At 34.7% G+C, this 21,716-nt stretch overlaps 6 protein-coding genes across 7 annotated transcripts in view; 3 read left to right on the top strand and 3 right to left on the bottom strand.

The window, feature by feature from the left end:
- The window catches only part of LOC107220982 (transmembrane protein KIAA1109), a 35,414-nt gene extending 33,342 nt beyond the window's left edge, over positions 1-2,072 (bottom strand). The window contains exons 1-4 of the mRNA XM_046737524.1: positions 1,897-2,072; positions 904-1,181; positions 539-682; positions 85-404 (exon numbers count right to left, since the gene is read on the bottom strand). Coding sequence (XP_046593480.1) covers positions 85-404; positions 539-682; positions 904-1,120 — 681 coding nt within the window. The 5' untranslated portion in view covers positions 1,121-1,181; positions 1,897-2,072. The remainder of the gene's footprint in view (positions 1-84; positions 405-538; positions 683-903; positions 1,182-1,896) is intronic.
- Positions 2,073-2,234: 162 nt separating this feature from the next.
- LOC107220980 (codanin-1) lies at positions 2,235-9,713 on the bottom strand. Its single transcript, XM_015659805.2, has 13 exons — positions 9,346-9,713; positions 9,119-9,210; positions 7,465-8,747; positions 6,337-7,303; positions 5,680-5,962; positions 5,290-5,566; positions 4,961-5,121; positions 4,220-4,828; positions 3,943-4,143; positions 3,442-3,804; positions 3,128-3,293; positions 2,781-3,049; positions 2,235-2,608 (listed from the first exon to the last, which is right to left on the bottom strand). Exons 1-13 carry the CDS (start codon positions 9,430-9,432, stop codon positions 2,468-2,470), a joined length of 4,899 nt encoding a protein of 1,632 aa, XP_015515291.2. The 5' UTR covers positions 9,433-9,713; the 3' UTR covers positions 2,235-2,467.
- Positions 9,714-9,849: 136 nt separating this feature from the next.
- LOC107220981 (arginine-hydroxylase NDUFAF5, mitochondrial) lies at positions 9,850-11,857 on the top strand. Its single transcript, XM_015659806.2, has 3 exons — positions 9,850-10,904; positions 11,011-11,195; positions 11,304-11,857. The coding sequence occupies exons 1-3, from the start codon at positions 10,267-10,269 to the stop codon at positions 11,594-11,596; spliced, it is 1,116 nt and encodes a 371-aa protein (XP_015515292.1). The 5' UTR covers positions 9,850-10,266; the 3' UTR covers positions 11,597-11,857.
- LOC107220978 (ubiquitin-fold modifier-conjugating enzyme 1) lies at positions 11,699-12,843 on the bottom strand. The gene is made up of 4 exons (XM_015659803.2): positions 12,652-12,843; positions 12,359-12,490; positions 12,118-12,285; positions 11,699-12,043 (listed from the first exon to the last, which is right to left on the bottom strand). Exons 1-4 carry the CDS (start codon positions 12,838-12,840, stop codon positions 11,963-11,965), a joined length of 570 nt encoding a protein of 189 aa, XP_015515289.2. The 5' UTR covers positions 12,841-12,843; the 3' UTR covers positions 11,699-11,962.
- Positions 12,844-13,322: 479 nt separating this feature from the next.
- Positions 13,323-17,653, top strand: LOC107220985 (sphingolipid delta(4)-desaturase DES1). Its single transcript, XM_015659811.2, has 6 exons — positions 13,323-13,712; positions 14,460-14,636; positions 15,409-15,548; positions 15,740-15,953; positions 16,105-16,316; positions 16,508-17,653. The coding sequence occupies exons 1-6, from the start codon at positions 13,631-13,633 to the stop codon at positions 16,646-16,648; spliced, it is 966 nt and encodes a 321-aa protein (XP_015515297.1). The 5' UTR covers positions 13,323-13,630; the 3' UTR covers positions 16,649-17,653.
- A 1,481-nt stretch (positions 17,654-19,134) lies between these two features.
- Positions 19,135-21,641, top strand: LOC107220976 (protein SGT1 homolog). Of its 2 annotated transcripts, XM_046737536.1 has the most exons (5): positions 19,135-19,351; positions 19,456-19,566; positions 20,816-21,017; positions 21,090-21,286; positions 21,404-21,641. In XM_046737536.1, the coding sequence occupies exons 1-5, from the start codon at positions 19,319-19,321 to the stop codon at positions 21,509-21,511; spliced, it is 651 nt and encodes a 216-aa protein (XP_046593492.1). In that variant the 5' UTR covers positions 19,135-19,318; the 3' UTR covers positions 21,512-21,641. The 2 variants fall into 2 exon arrangements, with proteins under 2 accessions (XP_046593492.1, XP_046593493.1); XM_046737537.1 differs by lacking the exon at positions 19,456-19,566 and having other exon boundaries at positions 19,136-19,351.
- The last annotated feature ends 75 nt before the right edge of the window (positions 21,642-21,716 follow it).

Here is a 21,716-nt window from a genome sequence, read left to right on the forward strand (position 1 = left end):
AATTTAATTAAGATAATTATCGGAATATAGGTACTGCATAATACAATAAGAATATCAAGTATGTAACATATGTTAAAGACTTACAGTGCAAACGTCCAACTTAATGACAGGAATTAAATCTCTCCAAGTTCTAGCAATTACATGAGCTTCCTGTCTTCTGATATTATTAACCCGCCGGGTGACGTCCATTGCATTTATTTGGTGACGGGCTTCATTCGCTACATTGCTCATAGACTCTCTATCATTATCGTCGATATTTACATTATGATTTTCTTCGTCAGGATAGACTTGGGGAGTTAATCCAAATAGTTTCTCGAGTTGAGCATAAAGCTCACAACGATTATAGACATGCAATTCAAAACCATTCAACATAACAGATAGACGAGTATCAGAATGTGACAAATCTAGAATGAAATAAACATTGTCATTATATCTTTGGCTCATTTCTTTTATAAATTAATTTTCCTTTCAGTATGTGAATAAAAATATGCAAGAACAGTCTGAACAAGTTGGTATCGTGTCAATAACTTATAGTTACCTTCAGAAACATCTTTTGGAACATAACTTCTCCACCATCGAAATATAAGCCATCCATCTTGAATTCTTACGCTGTAATCATTTGTGATGTAAACTATATCTCGGAACATTATTTTCCCACTCAATGCACTGAGAGTAAATGATCCTGAAAATAAGAATAAAAGTACGATAATTTAATCCTTAACACAAAATCAATATGAAAAGTAAACAGGCATAAAAGTACAATTAAGTATAAACCTTTTGCATTATTATTAGGTATAATCTTCTTTGAAACCATAATTTGTCAATGTAGATAGCTTGGCTTTTCTTAGTTACAGCTTATATGCAGAGATTATTAAATTTAATCAAATGTCTCTTGAAACTTACCAACTTTAACATATCCATCACGGATGACAAATCTATTAAGCAACCTAGTAAGAACATATCCAATAACTCTGCTGTTATAATAGGCGATATAAACAATCCAGGATATAGCAGAAACTAATGAACAGAGTAACCAAATGAATTGATCATTTATTGGCATGTTGTAGATCCTCGGCCCCGGAGATGGGGTCGTACTGCCATAAATGTCTGCATCTGCCATGGTTGTAACGTAATTTTTCTCCCCAAAAGTATCGCAACGTTACATATTTCTACCAAAAAATCTGAAATAACAAATTGAAAATCATGCAATTGTTATCAAGTAATATTGTCATTCACTACAAAATAGCTCAGTGGTTGACCAATTCATATCCTCAAACTATAATTCATATCTACCTGTTGATCAAAGGGCATAGGATTTGTCATTGCTGTTTTTATTTCAGTTACATTGTTTATAACTGAATACAAAGTGCGATGGCACATAAATATAACCTGTTCCGTTAAACTATTAGTCAGTAAAAAGCAAGGCAGGCGTGTCGTGGCGTTCAAAGATGTTATCGTAGGATAAGCAGTTATCTTCAATTTGATATGAAAATAAATATTGATAACATTCAATGGAGTTACAAAAGTAAATAACGACTAATAATTAAGAGCGTTTGTGACTCGTACGTAGTGTACAGTCCAATTCACAACTTTGGAACAATAACCTAGTGGAGATGATTTGATGTTAGTGCGTAACTGTCACTAGGCTTAATACAATTAGAAATCATCACGTATAATTGTCAACGTTGAGGCGTAAGCCGATGAGAGAAAAATGAAACGAAAAATTAATGGTTATTCAGCAAATTTTTGTTATTTACATATTTCATGTTTGCAACAAGCTTATAAACAATAGACGATATTTTTAAGAATGTTAGTAGCAGGACAGGCCTCTAATATGAGAGTTAAGACTGTAATATAAACTGCGTGTGCTACACGATTGTTCACTTATAGGTGTACCTTATACGTAAGTTGCATGACTCAATTGTCAGTTGTTTACATTTCGAATGTAACGTTTGTCTCTTGCAACTGATGAAAACAGCTTTTTCGACAGTACCGAAGAACTGTCACTTGATAAAATCGCCATTGATTTCGATTCTGAAGAACTACGTGTAGCCTAACATCAGATTGAGTACCACTGATCTCTGACGCATGTACCGAGGTTCAGCAGAATCGTAGATGCAGTAGTTCTCAAACAGCTGATATATTTTTTTATGTTTGAAAAAAATTAAACAGTTCATCTCATTTTGATGAAATAAAATATATAGATAGGTATGTGCAATGAAAACACCTTCCAATTTCAACGAAATTACTATATATTTGATCATAATTTAACATCACAGTTGTGAATGCAACGCATAGAACAAATGACTGCTCTTTTATTAACCTAGAAACGTGTGAACCACCTCGTACATACAATTACCGAAACATTTACCTCATCTACTGCAATCAAAATGCAGTATGTAAATGATTCAAAATCTATCATTCGGATAAAGAGTAATTTAAAGCAATTGATTTAAAAATTATGCTTTCAGTCGAATGTAAATTCCATCTCAGCACAAGTCTCCGCTATCCATTGAAGAAGCAGTTTCATTTTTTCATTTGCCTCGTTCGTAGACTTAAAATCTTCAATTCCATTGGTCAAGCATATCGATAAATGTTTCAATATATCCTAAAATCAAGATTTTCAAAATTAATTGTTAATCAGATTACACGTAACTGTAGATCAAATAGCATATCCAAACCGTGCACAAAACTATAAGACATTAGCAAGAAATAACTGATTTTCTGGGAAAATGTAATACATAGTACTTGTGTACTTTTAAACTCTCTAGTTTACTTACTATTGGCCAATCATATCTGAACAGCATTGTACATTGATCGCTGAAAGCCTCAACATTTAAAATTTCTTCTTTCAACAGTCTTTTTATAAATTTACCAAGGGGCAACCATACATCTGGATTTTGTGGGGTTGCCAGAAGCATAATGTTTCTTGGGCTAAGAATTCTAGACAGAATGAATTCTTTTTTCAAAAAATTTACACACTCTATTTTCCATATTCGAATTAGCTTATCGTGAACTTCCGACACGAAAATATCCGTTCTATGTGCAGCTAAAACACAAATTACATAAACGTATGAGTCCAAATAAAAAAAAAAAAGTTTTAAAAACTGGAATGCCATTTGTTTACCTAAGAATAATGCCAAGTCAACACTCATGGAGCCAATAATTTTTTCCGGACCAAGTAACAAATCTGCTCTTTCTGTTAAAGATTTATATACATTGTCTAAAGATTGTAGAACACTTCGTAAAGTCACAGACTTTCCCTTATTCTCCAACAGTTCCCAAATTATTGACTGCAACAAATCATTCGTAAAAATGTATAATCGGACATTCATTTTCGTAACATGTGTAATAACAACACTTGTAATAATTGAAATTCTAAGGCATCGATACTCAATTTAATAAGTACATTGACTTTTATCAATTCATCATACTACTCACTCGAAGCTCAATTATCACATCAGTAGGAGATGCTGCCTCAGCATTATGAACTTTCTTCTCCAACTGAGTAGGAATACTCTTATTTTTATAAGCTTTGTCAACTTCCATTTCCATATCCTTGAAAAATAAGGATCCATCGGTAATGTGCGACTGAATCCAGTTTTTAACCCTCTCTGTTGCCATTCTAACCGCGATTTGAGAACATATCTGTTTCACAGATGGTAATGTGTCTTCTGCTAAAAGAGAGTCAATAGACTTCATAGTACGAGATTCACACATTGCCAAAATGTCTGCTTCGCAATGTGTCTTCAATTCCAATGACAATTTCGATGCAATTGACTGCATTTCCACTGTGATAGAAGACTGTAATTAAGAGTGCTATGGTTAGAAGAGGCATATTGCATGTAAACAACTGGTCTTATGATTAGTAAGATGTTTTGTTATTCAATCAAAAAAAAGTTGCTATTACAAATAAAAATTAATGATCTTTAGAATATCAACCTTGAATTTATTGATATCATCAGGTAATATACGTTGAGAAAGGACACCCTGAAACTTGACAATATTTTTTTTTCTTGCCCGTGGTAAAGCAGAGTTACAAATGTGTTTTACACAACTGGACGCAACCCGTTCAGACACAAAATCAACCGTTTTTCGTGTAGAGATTGGTTGACCATGAAAAAATGCTTCCTCCAATTGCAACTGTGAAATAAATTATCAATTTAAATGCATTGCAGAATACGACATTCAAGACTAACTATTTATTAGGGATTCATACCTGTAACTGCTTAGTACTGGTACTACCGAATGGTTTTTCAAAACCACGTGAAACAGGTGTTATATGGCGAATTGTGGCACTGTTATTCAAGTTAGAATGATCTGCTATCAACAGCGTTTTCAGTTCGGCCAAGAATGGGCAACACACGTACAATATCCTTTCATCTATAATATCGAGACTGTCTGTGCAAGGGCCAGAGTTACTAGACTGATTGAGATCACTGCTTGTTCTTTCAATGTCTGTAGCAAGAGTGCTTTGTAAATTCTTAGCACTGAAATTGCTGATTGATTTGAATTTTCTATGAGTTGAGGATATTCTGCAATTAAAGTATAATCTTTCTGGAAAGTTACAGAGTTCGAAAAGCCATCCAATGCTGAATTTCAACAGAATCTTTACTTTCAATGACAAAGGATTTTCAAGTCTCGAATCGTGTTTTGATTCGCAGTAAATGTAGCACAAGATTTCCAACACTGTCTTGTAATATGGCAACCGTAAGGACATGGGATCCAATAAAGCCAAGTATTTGACCACCCACGGTACAGTGAGAGCTAATTTTCCATTAATTATTGCAGTTTGAAGACAATATTGTAGATTTAAAGGCGGGAGAACCTGTAATTAATAATATATTTTATTGCACAATATTTTAGACAGTTATGTACAAAATTATAGTAATAGTATATTGCAGCAGCTGAATCACACGCCCATTCATTTCAAAATTTCATCATTTAATGTAATACTTACTTGACTTCGTAGCTCGAGTTGCGTAGTCAAGACACTTACAGGCGAGTGTGGCTCACATCTGTACGGCAAAGAAATTAGGAATCCTAATACTTTAGCAAGAAGTCTTAAACTCAAAATGCACGTAATGAAATTCTGTTTCGTCTCCTGGTCAACCATTGTTTCTACAAAATTAAAATTAAGTTATTCATAGAAAAATTTTAATATGCAGAATTGAATATCGAAGCTCTCATATAAAAACCCACCATTAACATCCCTTAATAATCATACAAATTCGAATAAAATATGATTGTATGATGGATCATAATGACAAACAAGTTTCAATAAACTACCTGTATCTTCAATTTCACTTCCCATGAATTGGGTATCATTCAGCTCCATTATCTCATGGACCAAACAATCTTGGAGATGAGCATAGAACATAGGATTTGCAGCATGCAGAATAAAATCTTTATAAAATTCTTGTACTCCAGGAAATGACGGAGGTGGAACAGGTCCTTTGGATGAAAGTGGTGTAACTAATCTTTCACGTAATCGTGTTAATTTCTCTGGGTCAACATGTTTCAATGATTTAAGAAAGTTGAAGCTTTCATCGTTTACAGGCTCCTCCTAAAATATTAGGACCAAATAGTCGTTAAAATGTGAAAACTTGATTTCTATACCTGACAACTATTTCACACGTATTGTTCAAACGATTTCTCACCAAATTACATAATGCTCACCTTAGAGTCATTTCCAATGCAGGATAACAATAACTGAGACTTGAATAGTCTTGCAAAGTGGCAATAATTTACTGCATCATTATGCAAAGATAGTAGTGTCCGAATTTTTCCAGCTAGTGCAATAGAAAACACCCACCCTGGTGCTAGATGGTGGGTTTCCCAAATTCTCAGCACATCATAAAACAAGTCACGCTGTTTTCTGAAGCTTTGAAATCCCACAAGAGAGGGAAAATTTTCACGATTGTCTGTATCGATTTGGAAGCTAACATTTGCTTCAGTGGTACTGTAAAAATAATATGCAATGTTAAAAGTGGGTCATTTGAAAATTCGAAATTTATTCAAATGGTGAATGATTAAGAGAATTCATTTTTTACCAAAGACAAAATATTAAACTTCAAAGATTTCAAATTAATAAAACTTCAACGTTTGCAGAAGAATATAGACGGTTACCTCTGTGTGAATTTTCATGACCAGTACTCAGCGGGTAAGTGAGTCTGGGGCTATAAAAAACAGTGTTAGCAATCCAGTAGTTTCTTTATCAGCAGAAGCCGTTCAACCAATAATCCCATAAGACACACGAAACCCCATTTGGGTAACCGTCTTCAACAGTTTTCAGTCAACGAGTCTGACAACGAACAATTAAGAATTTGGCCTTACCTGAAAGTATTGAAGTGTTGCTTGAGTCGACTAGATTCATTCAATTTTCCTCTGTAGCACTGGCTAAGGTATTCTTGTAGATCAGGTGAAAATGTAGCAATTCTGTTATTTTCACATAGCAACTTCAATGTAGTTCTATCTAACAAACTTAACAACACTCTTTGGGTGTTCAAGAAGGAGGTTGAAAAATATATGCAGTTGTGTATGGTTTGAAAATATTCTTCATCTGGAATAGGAATTTTTTCCTTTGAAACATTCAACTGACCTTCGTATGTACAACTACTTTGTTTGCAATCCAGTGAAGACCTTCCTAATTTATCAAATACTTTATCAACTTCGATTTCCCGTTGCAATGAAACATTTTCGTCCATAGTTAAAATATTATCGTCATTTAGAACTCGACATCCAAGTTCTTCATTCAAAAATTCGATGTTTGCACACTTTTTAGAGTTTTTATGCTTATCGATCAGACAGTCATCACTCTCGTCAAGAGAGTTTTCTTTAATAATTGATCTCACTGCATTACTCCTTTCTTTTAAGCTATGATTATCTGAAACTGACCGATACTTATCATTTGCAAACGAATGTTGCAAAGTAATTAAAGATATCACAAAATTCAATTCCGTCATGGGGTTTATAACTAAATTATAATCCAACAAGCTAGAATAAATTTTGACTAATATATCCAAAGCTTGCCGATTCTCAACGTATTGTAAGCTTGGAGTCAAAAGCGGTTCAGTTGAAGTTTTCACATTAGGCGTTTTTGACAATATACATGAGTCAATAACATGTTCAGCTGATGTATTGGATGTGCTTTTTTGCTGTTTCTGTCTCTCTAATCGCAACAAATCCCTTTCAATTTCGAATGGTGTTGTGTCAGGCTTATCAGCCTGCAGTATCTCCAAAAATTGAGGGTTTACTATTTGGGGTCTACTTATCGTTCCAAAAGTTTTATTCTCTCTAATTCCTGAAATGGCAAATGATATGACAAAATAGTAGTTAATTTTAGTTTTATTTCCCAAGTCAATACTATTACGAAAAATTCTGTTACCCAATTGGTAAAAACAAGTGTTTAGATTTTTTAATGTTGATCTGAAACCTAATATTCTATCAGTAAGTGAGATGTACCTTTATCATCTGATGTATCTAGTTTTGTTGGCTTGATTCTTCGCTTCCTTCTTCCACAACTCTTTCCTATCTCTGGGAAGCTATCCTCTGTTATGGATAGTTTATCTGTCACCGAGCCGTCACTATCACTACTCTTGCCTGATTGTACTCTTGTATTTGTTTTTCTCAAACTGCTTTTTTTAGAACCTCGTGAATCAATGCTTATAAAATCTCCCAGGCTGGCGTTCTGCCTAGGTGTAGATTTTAAGTTCCTTTGGATATGGTGAAAACCTTGCTTAGGACTATTATCGTTGAAATGTTGTGGACTACTTTTTGAATATTGATATCGCTCTACACTTCTGCTGTACGATAACTTAGAATTTTGTGGTGTCGTTGCATCACTGATATATAAAGGCGAGATTGGAGTTTCACAATTATTGTTAACAATCATGAAATTGTTAAGCACAACAGATTCATTTACTGTCGAATTATTTGACCCCGGAGACATATTTAAACTGTTCAAATGATGCCAGTCTTTATTACTATCGCCGAAGACTGATGTCGTATTTGATGAACTAGAATCGTTAATTCCATTTCTAGAATAACTCGTTAGCTTGTTCGTTGTTTTGAGATTTTTTGATATCGACAAACAATTCGATATATCAAAATTTTCGTTGGAATTAGTCAGATTTTCTAAAATACCAATATAACTTCCAGGTTTTTGAGTCGATAAAGTTTTCATGTCCGGGGTACTACAAAGTTGAAAATTTGCATCAGTAGTTAGACCAAGCACATCTGCTTTAGAAACGTGTTGGCTAAACCCATTGAATATTTTATTAATCTTACTCGGAGGATCAGTCTTAACTAATGGTGTGCTAGTCGTTTTCTGAGGAATATGAGAACAGTCAGATGAATTTATATCAACTCTCATTTTATCTGGTGTTTTTGTACCTGTCGTAATAGACAAGCTTTGATTTTCCCCAGTCCTATGCACAGTAAACATGACCTGCCCTTCACTAATCACATCTGACTCGCGCAACTGAGATTTTTTGTTCAATTTAACAGTGTTAGTCATCGGCGACATTTCCTGTTCTGACACAGCAGAGGCTCCGTTGCGCGCATGGCCTCTCATACTCTGGAGATCCTCATTTATTGAATCGGGGTCTGAGTTCGCATCGGCATTGAATAATGAAACACCTCTATGAGGTCTTTCATTTTTTTTCTGCGATCTGTCGTTTGTTGCACCACAGCATTGAATTTCTTTGTTCGGAGTTTGTCTTGCATTATACGAGCCGTGAAGTATGCTAAGATAAAAAATCAAAAAACTTTTGGTTCTAATATTTGAAAACAAAAAAAATTAATAAATGATATTTGTAACACACAAGATTTTGAAAAATCAATGGAACAAAATAAATCAATGCCCAATTATTGGAAAAATAAAATAAATCTACCAGTGGAGAAAATAAATTAAACACAATGAATATAAATTAATTCTGCTTGGTAATAAAAGTATAATGTTATGTGAAACCTGTTGGTGACAACTTATAGAATTATCAAAAATTTGGCGATCGGAAGTCATTTTCACTGGTTATTAGAGTTCGTTCTACGTTAACTTTTCAACGATAATATGAATGCGAAGCATATGGTTTCAGCCTGTATTTACATACGAATTTACCTTTTCGTTTGCTGCCGTAGAAAACTTAAAAAGTACAGAAGAAAGTCGCACTGCGTGCATCCAGATTTGTTGAAACTATCCCATTTCGAATTCTAAAATATAAAAGAGCTGATAAGATGCTTGTACAAATATTTACATGATTCTAGTAATCAACATAACCTCCAAAAATCTGAAAGCTTCTGTATGATCCCGTGAACTGACAGGTGTTAAGGTCAAATATAAATTACCTCAACGTCATCAGTTGTCAACCATTCTATAATATCTTCCACGACTATTCTTCCACTTAATGCATTTGTGAGTAAAATATTCGCCATGCCAATACGTTACCAAATAATACTCTAAATAAAATGCTCCAAGTATCAAATTATGTATACGTTGCTATACGCTAGTGACGCTAATTTCATTAATATGTCATGGATGTAGAGTGGATACTGGATGTGGCGTGTGTATATCCTACCCCACTGATCTCTATGCTTCTTCTCCTTTCGTGGCCCCCCACTCCATGGATTAACCGACAGAGAGGGCGGGAGAATTATTGGGAGCTTTCCAGCAACGACACAGAGCGACACAGAGCGACACAGCTGCGGAGCATGGTTGGACACTGTGTCGGATTCATTGCTGCCAATTTTTTAGTTAGAGATTTTATTTTTGACGCATGGTATTGTTTATATTTATTTATTAAATGCAATAATAATCTACACGCGTTTCACAAATGTTTTTTTTTTCGCTGGAGCGCTCAGTGTTTCTAGATTTTTCGTATAATGCATGAGCGGACTCTAGTGACTGAATTAAGAACGCTTATTAGTCTTTATATATCCTCAGTCAACGTCTTCGGTTTCTCTGACAAACTGAATATCGAATTATCAACGTCTATACGAGAATAGCCGGTCAGTGGCATATTTTGCAGTAGTAACCTTTTCAACTAGACATATCGACTGCAGTATTTTGTGCTTTCTTATATGACGCATTGGGTGGCTTTGACCCACTTCTTAACTTTCTACGCTCCAAAGTTTCGACCGCCGGTAGCGGCCGGTGGTCTATTCACTGAACACGATACCTATGTAGAGTTCAGTGTTTCTACGGTATCCTATCATTGACTGCTTGTCTCACGCTTGCCCGATGCAAATGTGGTGCTACATGGTGTGATAATGTCAATACTGAAAATACTTTGGATGCAGCGTTGCGGTTTTAAAAATGACCTGCACAAGCTTGGAGACTTCTTGTCACAATACGTGAAAAATGAGAGTAAAATAATGCCACCCGGTATTCGAAGGTTAAGTTACACCAGAGTAACTTACGCACTACCACCAAATAGTGTAATGAATGTTTTCAACCGTGATCATAAATTAATGCAAAGGGAACGTGCAGCTCGAGCCGAAGATGTCGAGTTATATGACTATGTAAAAGATGAGGTTGGTTACAGACTGTCAGACAGAATCTTTGACATCAAACGCAGATTTAAAAAAGCCCTCGATTTAGGTTGCGGTCGGGGCCATGTATCAAAACACATCCTCAGTGACAGCGTGGAGGAATTAATTTTGGCTGACATGTGCCCCACTTGGTTAAACCAGGCTCAAACGACCGAAGGTGTCAAAGTCGAAAAAAAGATCGTCGATGAAGAAAATATGCCTTTCGACCCCAATAGTTTAGACCTAGTTATAAGCTGTCTTAGTCTACATTGGGTCAATGATCTTCCAGGATGCTTTAGTCAAATAATACACAGCTTAAGAAACGACGGTGTATTTATGGCTGCGGTTTTTGGTGGCGATACTCTTTACGAGCTGAGGTATTATTCTATAACATTATGACTCGGTCTATGGTTCACGAAAAGATTCAATTCAAGTGCAATGGTTTTTTTAAATATCTACTTGATAGTGTCTTGGTTTTTTCAGGTCTTCATTACAATTAGCAGAATTAGAACGAGAGGGTGGCATATCGCCTCACATCTCACCATTCACCGAGATCAGAGACATAGGCAGCTTATTAAATAGAGCAGGATTCACCATGTTGACCGTTGACACTGATGAAATAGTTGTCGGTTTTCCTACCATGTACGAATTATTGTGGGACTTGAAAGGTATATTATAACACCCTCTTTGCCATTCTAAATTTCACATTACTTAGTAATTGCAGACAACTTTTACATTACTGGCATCAATGTCATTAACTTTTCTTTCACTCCCAGGAATGGGAGAGAATAATGCAGCCCGAAATCGTAAACTTCATTTGAAACGGGATACGACACTAGCAGCAGCATCAATTTATGAAGAATTTTATGGGAAATTGAATGAGAAAGATGGGTCGAAGTATATACCAGCCACATTTCAAATAATCTATATGCTTGGATGGAAGCCTGATGTTTCTCAGCCAAAACCATTGAACAGAGGAACAGGCGAGGTATCTCTTAAGAATTTGCACTGTCTTGATCAAATAATTAAAGAAACTAAGAAAGTCAAACTTAGTGATGAAGACAAATAACTACCTTACAAATTCTATTTATTGTACGTAGGAATATAAATAATGTATAAAACAAACACAAATCTTTCTGTTTACATTTAACGTATTTTTCGATTTAGACTGATAGTCTTTGAAAAAATTTGCTAATCGGCAACCTGTGAAAGTACAAGGTAATACACTCATATTTTTCGAGGCTTAAATAACGAACAATATATGCAATAGATTTGCTGTATTTGCTCAAGCAGGTTTTTCCTCTATAAGTTTATGTTTGCTTGTCAATAACACTCGGTAAAAAAATATGCATTTTAAAATGATCACCTGTATTTACAAAATATCAATCAACGTAGAATTGCAATGTATTTTTCATAATTGTTCACTTTTTATATATTACTCATCTCCTCTGTCCTTGTAACTTATGACACCCTTCTCGATTAGGTCTGGAATTTCTACTGCTAGCCAGGGGCCCAGCTAAAATCACAAAAAATCGATTTTATCATATAAATGTCTGTAGAGCAAATGAGACTTGATAAATTCACAATTACCCCTAAAGCCATTGCGTGGGCAATACCGAACTTGGGAACATTTCTTGCCCAAAGTGGTTTAAAGTGATCCGTCAAACATATTTTGCCGCCTCTGTACATTTTTGCTGTCTTACCATCCAATTCAGGCAGCGCTATCTCTGGTGCTGTTGTAGGATAGGTAACTGGTATCTAAAAATGCATCAAACCATCAGTTGAAAGGTTTCGAGTTCCTTTTGTTCACTAAACAAGTTGTATTACTCACGTCAAATTCAACGTCGAATTCATACTTCAGAAGATTGTGCATGTACCAACATTTTCCAAACCATCGCGTTCCTTCCTTATTAGATTCCAACCGGAACCAATCGTTGTCCGAACCTTTATTGTTCTGAACATACTGTGACAGAAAATACAAATGCAGTATCTATAATTTATGAAAGAAACAATTGCCAACAGAATTTAGTACAACGGAATTTGTCGATTAGCTGTCAAACATATGGCCAGAAGATCGTACATTTGTGCATCAAAATTAGATAGTACATCGGCTGGATTGTTTACCTTTATTAAAGCTTGATATTCTTCCTTCAATCTGTTGACCCATAATTCTTTATCACGCGGCCCTGCCTTCGTACTTAGCAAAGGAATACTGCTAAGAGTTTTTCGCGTAGATTCGTCGACCATAATTACTAACCTCAATTCTGAAACTAAACCAGAATCACGAGAACTGAACAGTCTCATCTGTCTCATCACAGACTTATACCTACATATGTGTATACCTAGATATGTCCGTGAAAAGCGGTCAAGGGTAAAGCAGGAACTGATCTCGCCAACGTTCTCCACTCTTTCAAAGTTTGTGATCGGTTGAAGGTAAGGTAGTCACACTGCGGTTATCAATTACGTTCGTGACATTGCTTAGGTCCAGACTATCAACGCTGATAATAAAAACAACAAAAATGGTTCAAAGTTTAACATTGTACCGAATGACTGCATTCACTAATGCAAATGCAGTTCCCCGATGCGTGAAAGAATAATTTCATTCGGGACTTTGGTGAATGAGTAGGAGATTTGACGGTCGTTAACTTTTTTACATCATGGTATTCGAGGTTCTTGACCGGCTACTGAGTAAAAAACCTAACTCTTGAATAAGTTTCGCTATTTGACTACCGGGGAAAAAATTGATAAAATTGCTGAAATTATGATATTGTAAATAGGCGGTCCACGGAAAATCTGAGTGTTTTAAAGCAGTATTTATAATTATAAATTTAATTTCTATGCACGACGAATTGATTCTATTCCCCGTTGAGATTATTTGAGTTGATTGTAGATCAACGTCCGGCGTGCGTCACAATCTTGAAGCGCTACTGCGGCCCCCAATGCCAGGATCAGTGTCGACTGTCTAGTGTCGACGGCGTGAGTTGCTGCAAGATCACCAGAGTTAACCGCGCCTACAAACACCGGCATCCCTCCTCGGCACGCAGTTAGCGGTGAAAAATGTTATCTAAATTAATTTAGCAAAAATTCAACTTACAAGTACAAAATGGGCCAACGAGTATCGCAAACTGATTTTGAATGGGTTTATACGGAGGAGCCTCACGCTAGCAGACGAAAAATAATACTGGGTTAGTTAATATGAATACATACCTATATTGAGATATGCATATTATCATTTCGCACTCCCAGCCATAAAACCGCACCAATTTTCCTATCGCAATTGCGCTCCGCGAAGTTAAACGCGGTATTGCTATTTGCCTTCAACGATATATGGGATACACGTGACAGTTTATCGTCATTTATTCTACCCATATATATCAACCAGTCATGTGTGCACCTATGCCATCCAAGTAATTACATGTGTGCTTCTCTATTTCACGTCATGATCAACCCGTCTTACACTCTTTGAGTATCGTCTTGAATATCAATTGGATGTGACACATTCAAATTGTAGTTCATCAGTGCATGTTAATCATTGTCAGTTTTGCACCAGTTCCTACATACTTTTACTGGTGCATAACAATATTCATTCATCACATTGCATTGACAGTGAATGATACAAGTGTCATAAGATGTATCCTGAATTCTTAAAAAATCCGTGCTATGTTAAAGCTTGTATATTCACAATCTTTAATTTTCTTTCACGTTATCTGTTTCAATTTCACCCAGCTAAAATAATTGCAGTAAAATGAAAATTGAATGAATTCAACTGCATTGGAAACGTTTTTGTACATTCATATGACATAATGTTTATATCGAATCACCATTCAACAGTATTTGCATATTCAATTGACCAACTCTGTTCTTTCAAGAAAAAGTCCTGTTATTTTCCCTCCACAATTCTATTAAGAATTGTTTAAACATTTTTTTTACAGAAAAATATCCACAAATAAAGAAACTTTTTGGGTACGATCCAAATTTTAAATGGGTTGTTACTGCCATGGTTCTAGTACAATTTGCATCGATGTTTATCATTAAGGATCTGAGTTACCCGATGATTTTTTTAGTGGCTTACTGTTTCGGCGGAGTAATTAATCATTCGCTTATGCTTGGTAAGTGAAATTATTTTTTTCTACTTTATACTTTTATGAACAAATAAAGGCTAATGTTTTATGTTCTGCAAAATACAATCCGTTGCCTTATATTGCCTTGATCGATCCTACTGTAACTATCTAAAATATATGCCATGTGGTTGCTTATTATCTATGGCCAAGATAATATTCATACGTGACTGTACTCACAGCTTGTTATCAACGACTATTCTTTCGTAATCTTTTTCCTATATCTTGTTAGCTGGAACCAAAGTTGAGGTTTTACTGTACTGAAAACTTTGATCCTGAAATAACTGTGTGATACATCATACTTTGCTTGGTTACTAAACGTCAAATCCATTATATAAATTTAGAACCAATCCTTATCATTGTGACTAATGACTTGCCAGCTGGTCTAGTGTAGATAATTGCTAAAAATGTTAATAAGATATTAATGTATTAAATGAGATGATCATCATGAAAGTTGAGCTTAAAAAAATGATATCGTTTGAAATAACTTCATATAAAGTTGATAGTTTACACTGTATTGATATTGATATTTATCGACTTGCAGCAATGCACATCTAATTGGTAGTGTTAGTCTAACGGTGAGATGCATAGCAATTTTTATTTGCATTAAGATTGATTGGGTTGATTGCCAAGAACACTTGACCATTGTTCAAGTGAAACTCGAGTTGTAACATACAATATTCGTGATTTTTATCGTAGATCGCTCAAACATTCGTTTGTCAGTTTTTTCCTTGCAGTTATAATCTACGTTTCTCTGTTACAGCTATACATGAAATATCACATAATCTTGCTTTTGGTCACGCTAGACCACTAGCAAATAAAATATTTGGCTTCTTTGCCAATTTGCCTATTGGAATCCCAGTCTCTATCAGCTTTAAAAAGTATCATCTTGAACATCATCGGGTGGGTTTTAATTATTGTAGAAATTTTGAATATTTTATCCAACATTGAATTGCAGGATTCTGCTGTATCAATATTTCTTTTATAAGAAAATATTCAGGTTTTCAATGAAAATAGTTTTCAAATATAACGCAACTTTCCAATTGTATAATCATATTTATTATTATTCAATTAAAACGTATTTATTTTATCAGTATCAAGGAGACGAGAAGTTGGATACTGACTTGCCTACTCTCATTGAAGCAAAACTATTCTGCACAACTTTTGGAAAGCTTTGTTGGGTGTTACTGCAACCATTTTTCTATGCCTTCAGGCCTTTGGTAACATATCCTAAGGCTCCGACGACATTGGAATATATTAACTTAGTTATTCAATTGATATTTGATGCGATTGTTTGGTACTTTTTAGGTATGTATGCGCTTTATTAACAACGTTATAATGATATCAAACACGTGAAACGTAACAGCTTTGTTATGGAATTTGCAAATCTTGATTTCTCCTTTCAAAGACTATAAAAATACCAAATTATATCTGGTGAACAAGAACTGATTTTTTTCAGGTGGTAAAGTCTTGGTCTATTTTATATTCGGTTCAGTTATGGCAATGGGGCTGCATCCAGTTGCTGGACATTTCATATCTGAACATTACATGTACAAGAAAGGATTTGAAACATATAGTTACTACGGACCACTAAACTTCATTACATTCAATGTCGGATATCACAATGAGCATCACGATTTTCCTTCAGTTCCTGGCTCTAGATTGCCTGAGGTAAAACTATAACTATGTCTTAAAATGGGGTTCTATATTATATATTAATAAGTACAAACAGTTAAGAAATCGAAGGAAAATATCCTGTAAATTGTTTTTATTATGTAAATTGTAGTCTGTTATACAAATTGTTTTCGGTAGGAGTGAGAGCATTGAAATAGTGTGCCTATATTCTTTCTATACAATTCTAGGTGAAACGTATCGCTCCTGAATTCTATGATGATCTCCCACAGCACAATTCGTGGGTTTCCGTTCTCTACGACTTTGTGATGGATCCAGAAATCGGACCATACGCTCGTATAAAGAGGAAGCATAGGGGTTTAGCGTCCTAGAGCTGAAAACTAATTAGAGGAAACATATTTTTTGAAACTATAATCAAAATCATGTTTAACGTTTATATGTACAGTACATTATACAAGAAAATTGCATACATGAATTTTTTCATAATTGTATGCTAACGACGATATTACACAAATGATTCATTGCCAGTATTAAATGACTGGAATTTCATAATTCACGATTTCCTTTGAGAGAAGGGTGAGTTTTCAAAACCGTAATGAATGAAAATATCCGCGAGATTTAATAAAAGTTGAAAATATCATAGCTCAGATGACAAATCTGTGCCCTCTCACATCATTTAATACTTTATATCAGGAAATGTTGTTAGTTGCTGGGTTTCTTCCAATATTTCGTGTAAATACATCGAGTATTTGGTAATTAGAGTTTTATGGAAAAGTCAGCAGTGTAATTCAATGAAACTAAAGAATAACAAAAAACAATGCCTTCCTATAAAATAATGCAAGATTAGGATGTGCTATAGAATTCATGCAAATCTAATTTTGGCTTATGAAAAATTGCCTAATTGAATATCAGTATCATAGTTTGAGGTCTGAACACATATATTTTCTTTGAATAGATCTAATTTTCTCCATAAATATTGTTTTGTTTATAACCTGCGGTCGAGGTTCACAAAAAATTGGAGTGTCAAGACTATATTAATTTTACGGCAACTTTCTGTCGGACGTGTAATAATATAAGCATCTGCGGAGCTTGAAGTATGCCTTGAAGTTGTAATTACAGATATTTCCGCAAATGTGATTAATAATTTAATTTAATATACTTGATAATTGGAAACTGCATGGCAATGGGAGTCTTCGGCTTCTGCGCAAGTCAAGGGTGTTGCTAGTGATATTAAGTTGAATAATGCTAAGATAAACACGTGTGAAACTTTTATTTCCATATATCAGTGCCACGGGATGTTTTCCCTAGCACAGTGAGTCAATAAACGCACCAGGTGAACCTGAGGCTATAATAATATACTAATCCTGAATCACTGATATTTGTGTAAATTTATTATCCCTAAAAAATGGATACAAGATTCACTATTCAATTCACTTAACGTTCAACAACTGTTTGAATACTCATTTTTATTTGTGTAATAAATATTTTTAAGCTGTTATAATATAATAACTGACAAGCGAGTTTATAGTTTGCAGTTGAATAATTCCTAATTACCTTCCTGAATTGCTGTGAAATTACCTGTTTAGTTTTCCAGAGTTACTTATAACTAACGGAAAAAATGAATAACCGTAATAACAGATCGTCAATTTGGTGCAATATACAGAATGTTTTCAACAGTTAAAAGTTTAGGTAGGGAAAAAACCAGTGGTCTTATACTTTATTATTGCCATTCTGTTGCACGGTATACCTTAACCGTTCTACCGTCATTAATATCGATATGTTTTTAATGATAAAATAAAGGCCAATGTCTTGTCATTACAATCCATATTTTTTCAATGACAAAATAATGCCCAATAAGTATAAAAAAAAAAAAAAATTCACGGTAAAAATTAGTTTTAATTTTTCTTTAATATGGCGCACCATTACGAATCGATTGAAGTGAAATTACGTTGTATAAGAGAACATAGGACTTCTAAAACAAGAAATTTCTCATAATTTTGCTCGAAACATTATTATGCATATTCGATATTCATTATAGTTGATCTCAAGTCCTTGAGTCAATGCGTTTGTGGTGTCAGATAGCACATGAAGACTAGCTGAAGACTAGCTAGTCTTCATGCTGATAGCTTCAGAAAGCTAAACTAATCAGCATTGCCAACACTACGCAGTTTGGTCTGATATATTCGGCGGTGCAAATGAGAAAGCGCGCGCTCGTATGGGCGTTCGTATCCAAAAGTACCTGACTTCGGATTGTTTCGTTTTCTCATGTACATGTACTCGCAGTAGATCAGCGAATTTTTTCAATAATAGTGGAAAACTCAGTTACTTAGGTTTGTTGGATCTTCTATCGCAAGTACTATTAAACATTTATAACCTCAAAACTGGTACAGATCAGATGGGCAAGTATACGAGTAAACTGTACTGTGATGAAAAATCGTACCTGCTATTGAAATGTACTTTTACTTTACATCTTGTACCTAATATTTATGTTGTAACTGACTGAATGCCTCTTGTGAGAATAAAAGAAATTTTGTAACCCAAAAATAGATGTGCAGTTACTAATAAATAGCTCCGATCAATGCTACCACATGATGCACTATATCTTCAGTTTGGTATCGTAATTATGGAATGCAAGTTTCAAGTTTATCCAAAATAAGTTTATATAAAGTATGTCAAAATGCTTTTATGAAAAGTGAAAAATATTACTCCATATAGTTAATCATTCAATACACTTTCAAGTTATGATAATTTGAATGTTTACCAGACAACGGATAAGTTTGAGGATTTCAAATTTTCCGCCCATGATTTCACGGATTTATCGACTCCCCGCTACGGATCATCGTGAGGTTGAAGTTGGCAACGCTGCAACTAATCCGTGTCATGTTTTTTTCGAGAAGAAACCAGTATTTGATACCAGCGAGCCACATTCATATTTCGTTAGTTATCGCTTTTCATAGCGTTCCTAGTCGTCTGTGAATTTTGAATTGTAATTAAGGTGGTAGATCGTTCCTAAATGCAAGGTCAATCAATGGCCAACGGAGATGCCCAGATTACAAACGGAAAGCCAGCTGTGCGTGGGTGATAAGTTTGAATATTTTCACGTACCAGCCATCAGCGCACGTAACCTCATACGGTTCGGTTAACATTTTCTCTTTTTCTTGAAACATCATTTTTACAGATATCGGGGCCTAAAATTAAGTACGATTGGTATCAGACCGAAACTCACGTCGTTGTGACGATTCTTGCGAAACATTCACAGGACGTAAAAGTTGAATATGGCGAGAGGACGGTGGGTCATGAATAAACAACACAGGGGGCTGAATCCATCTCAAATCATACAGGCCAGGGGACGTCATACTCCATAATTGCTCGTAACTGAAATATGTTATTCCGCGCCGAAAATAAGCGGACGCGCATATTTTATTATTATATACTAAAATAAATTTTTCACGCCTGATACAGATTTTTAAAGATTATAACGTAAATATGGGTTTTTTTCTGATATTTAACGTATTATTTTCGAAAAATAACCGCCAATTTCCCCATTTCAGAGCTTTTCACAATAATATCATATTCACAATGATATCAAAATCCACAAAATTTGCAAAAGTGCAAAAAATATAGTGATTTGAAAACAAACATAGTCGTTTTTCTGCAAAAATCCAGTTTCGATTTTTCGAAAGATTTAATAGGTTTTGGTAGGGAGTATACCATGCGAATGGCAATATCGATTTATTAAGATTTGCCGAGATATTAATTTTTTTAATTATTTTCATTTGGCTGTTGTTCTTACATGGTTAGACACTCTCCTGAGTAGTATTAGAAATAAGGAGGACTCCATTGAATATAATTTAATTCTACATTTCCTTGCAGATGCAAATTTCTGCGAAACTACCACAATATCAGTTTTTGAATTTCGTAGAAGCATTTTTCAATGCAACATAGAACATTGTTATTTATTCTTTTCTTTGCGTTTTGATAACCAGTTTGATAATCAACTTGATAATGAATTTGATTATCAATACACAAAGAAAATATAAAGTTTTTTATTTTGCAAAATTGGAAAGAATGATAGAATAAAATAATTATAGCAGTGAAATGTAGGCCTCGCGTGTTTGCTCAAAATATTCCGGATGAAAAATAAATTTCACACAGCAAGTAGCAAATCGATTCAAAAATACTTCTACGAAATTCAAGATCTGATATTGTTATTTTTCCAGGAATTCGCATCTACAGGGAAATGAAGAATTGAATTATATTCAATGGAGGAGGCCTCTTTATTTTTTATACTACTCAGGAGCTTATCTAACCATATATCAGAACAAACCCATATTTACCTTATAATTTTAAAAAATCATCATCTGGCGTGAAAAATTTATTTGGGTAATAATTAAATATACATCTCTGCTTATTTTGGGCGAGGCAGAACATACTTCAGTTACGAGTAATTATCGTATATGGCTTCCGCTGGCCCGCATGATTTGAGATGGATTCAACCAGAGTTTGTTTGGTTAATAACTCTGGTTTTAATCTCCCAGCTCAGTGTATCGGCAAAACTTCCATCTGGAAATGAATACAGCTTAGAGCTTGATTTGGCACATCACCTCGTCACTGAGCAATGCTCATACAAAGTTGCCCCCTCAAAAATAGAAATCAAGTTGAAGAAACGTGATGGTCTGAGATGGACAGTCCTTGAAGGTAATCCAGAAATCGAGGACACAGTTCAACCGATACCACGGGGTATGTCCTTTCCATATTTTTCTTCCTTGAATAAGAAAATGTAGGACACGCGTTAATTTTATATTCTTGTAGAATTTCTACAGGCTGATCATCCTCCAAAATATCCAAGCTCAAGTAAAAAGTCCAAGGACTGGGACAAAATGGAGAAAGAAATTGCTAAACAAGAGGAGGAGGAAAAGCCTGAAGGGGAGGCTGCTCTGAACACCCTTTTTCAAAAAATTTACGGAGATGGTTCCGATGAAGTTAGACGTGCCATGAACAAGTCCTTTGTAAGTAATTTTTTGCTTTGTATTGCAATAGACGAAAAGATCAGAATATCACCCTACTATTAGTTAATATTACGCAATACTTAATTACTATAAATTTTTTCCTTTCTTCCCAATTAGCAAGAATCTGGTGGAACGGTATTAAGTACAAATTGGGAAGAGGTTGCTAAAAAACAAGTGGAAAGAAAACCTCCTGATGGCATGGAATGGAAAAAGTGGGACGATTAGATAATTCAAAAATATACTTGAAACATAAATTTAATGGACACAAAAAAAAAATACCAATGAAAGATTTCTTTGTTTTACAAAAATGGGTCGCTGCATGAGATGGGCACACAAAAAATTCAAAAATTAACAATTAAACGTATATTTAAAGTGCACATAGTTATATGCACATTTATGTTTTACGTTGCAAAATTATCCGATTTTATTT

The sequence above is a fragment of the Neodiprion lecontei genome, chromosome 4 (genome assembly GCF_021901455.1).
Source record: "Neodiprion lecontei isolate iyNeoLeco1 chromosome 4, iyNeoLeco1.1, whole genome shotgun sequence".
NCBI classification, from domain to species: Eukaryota; Metazoa; Arthropoda; class Insecta; order Hymenoptera; family Diprionidae; genus Neodiprion; species Neodiprion lecontei.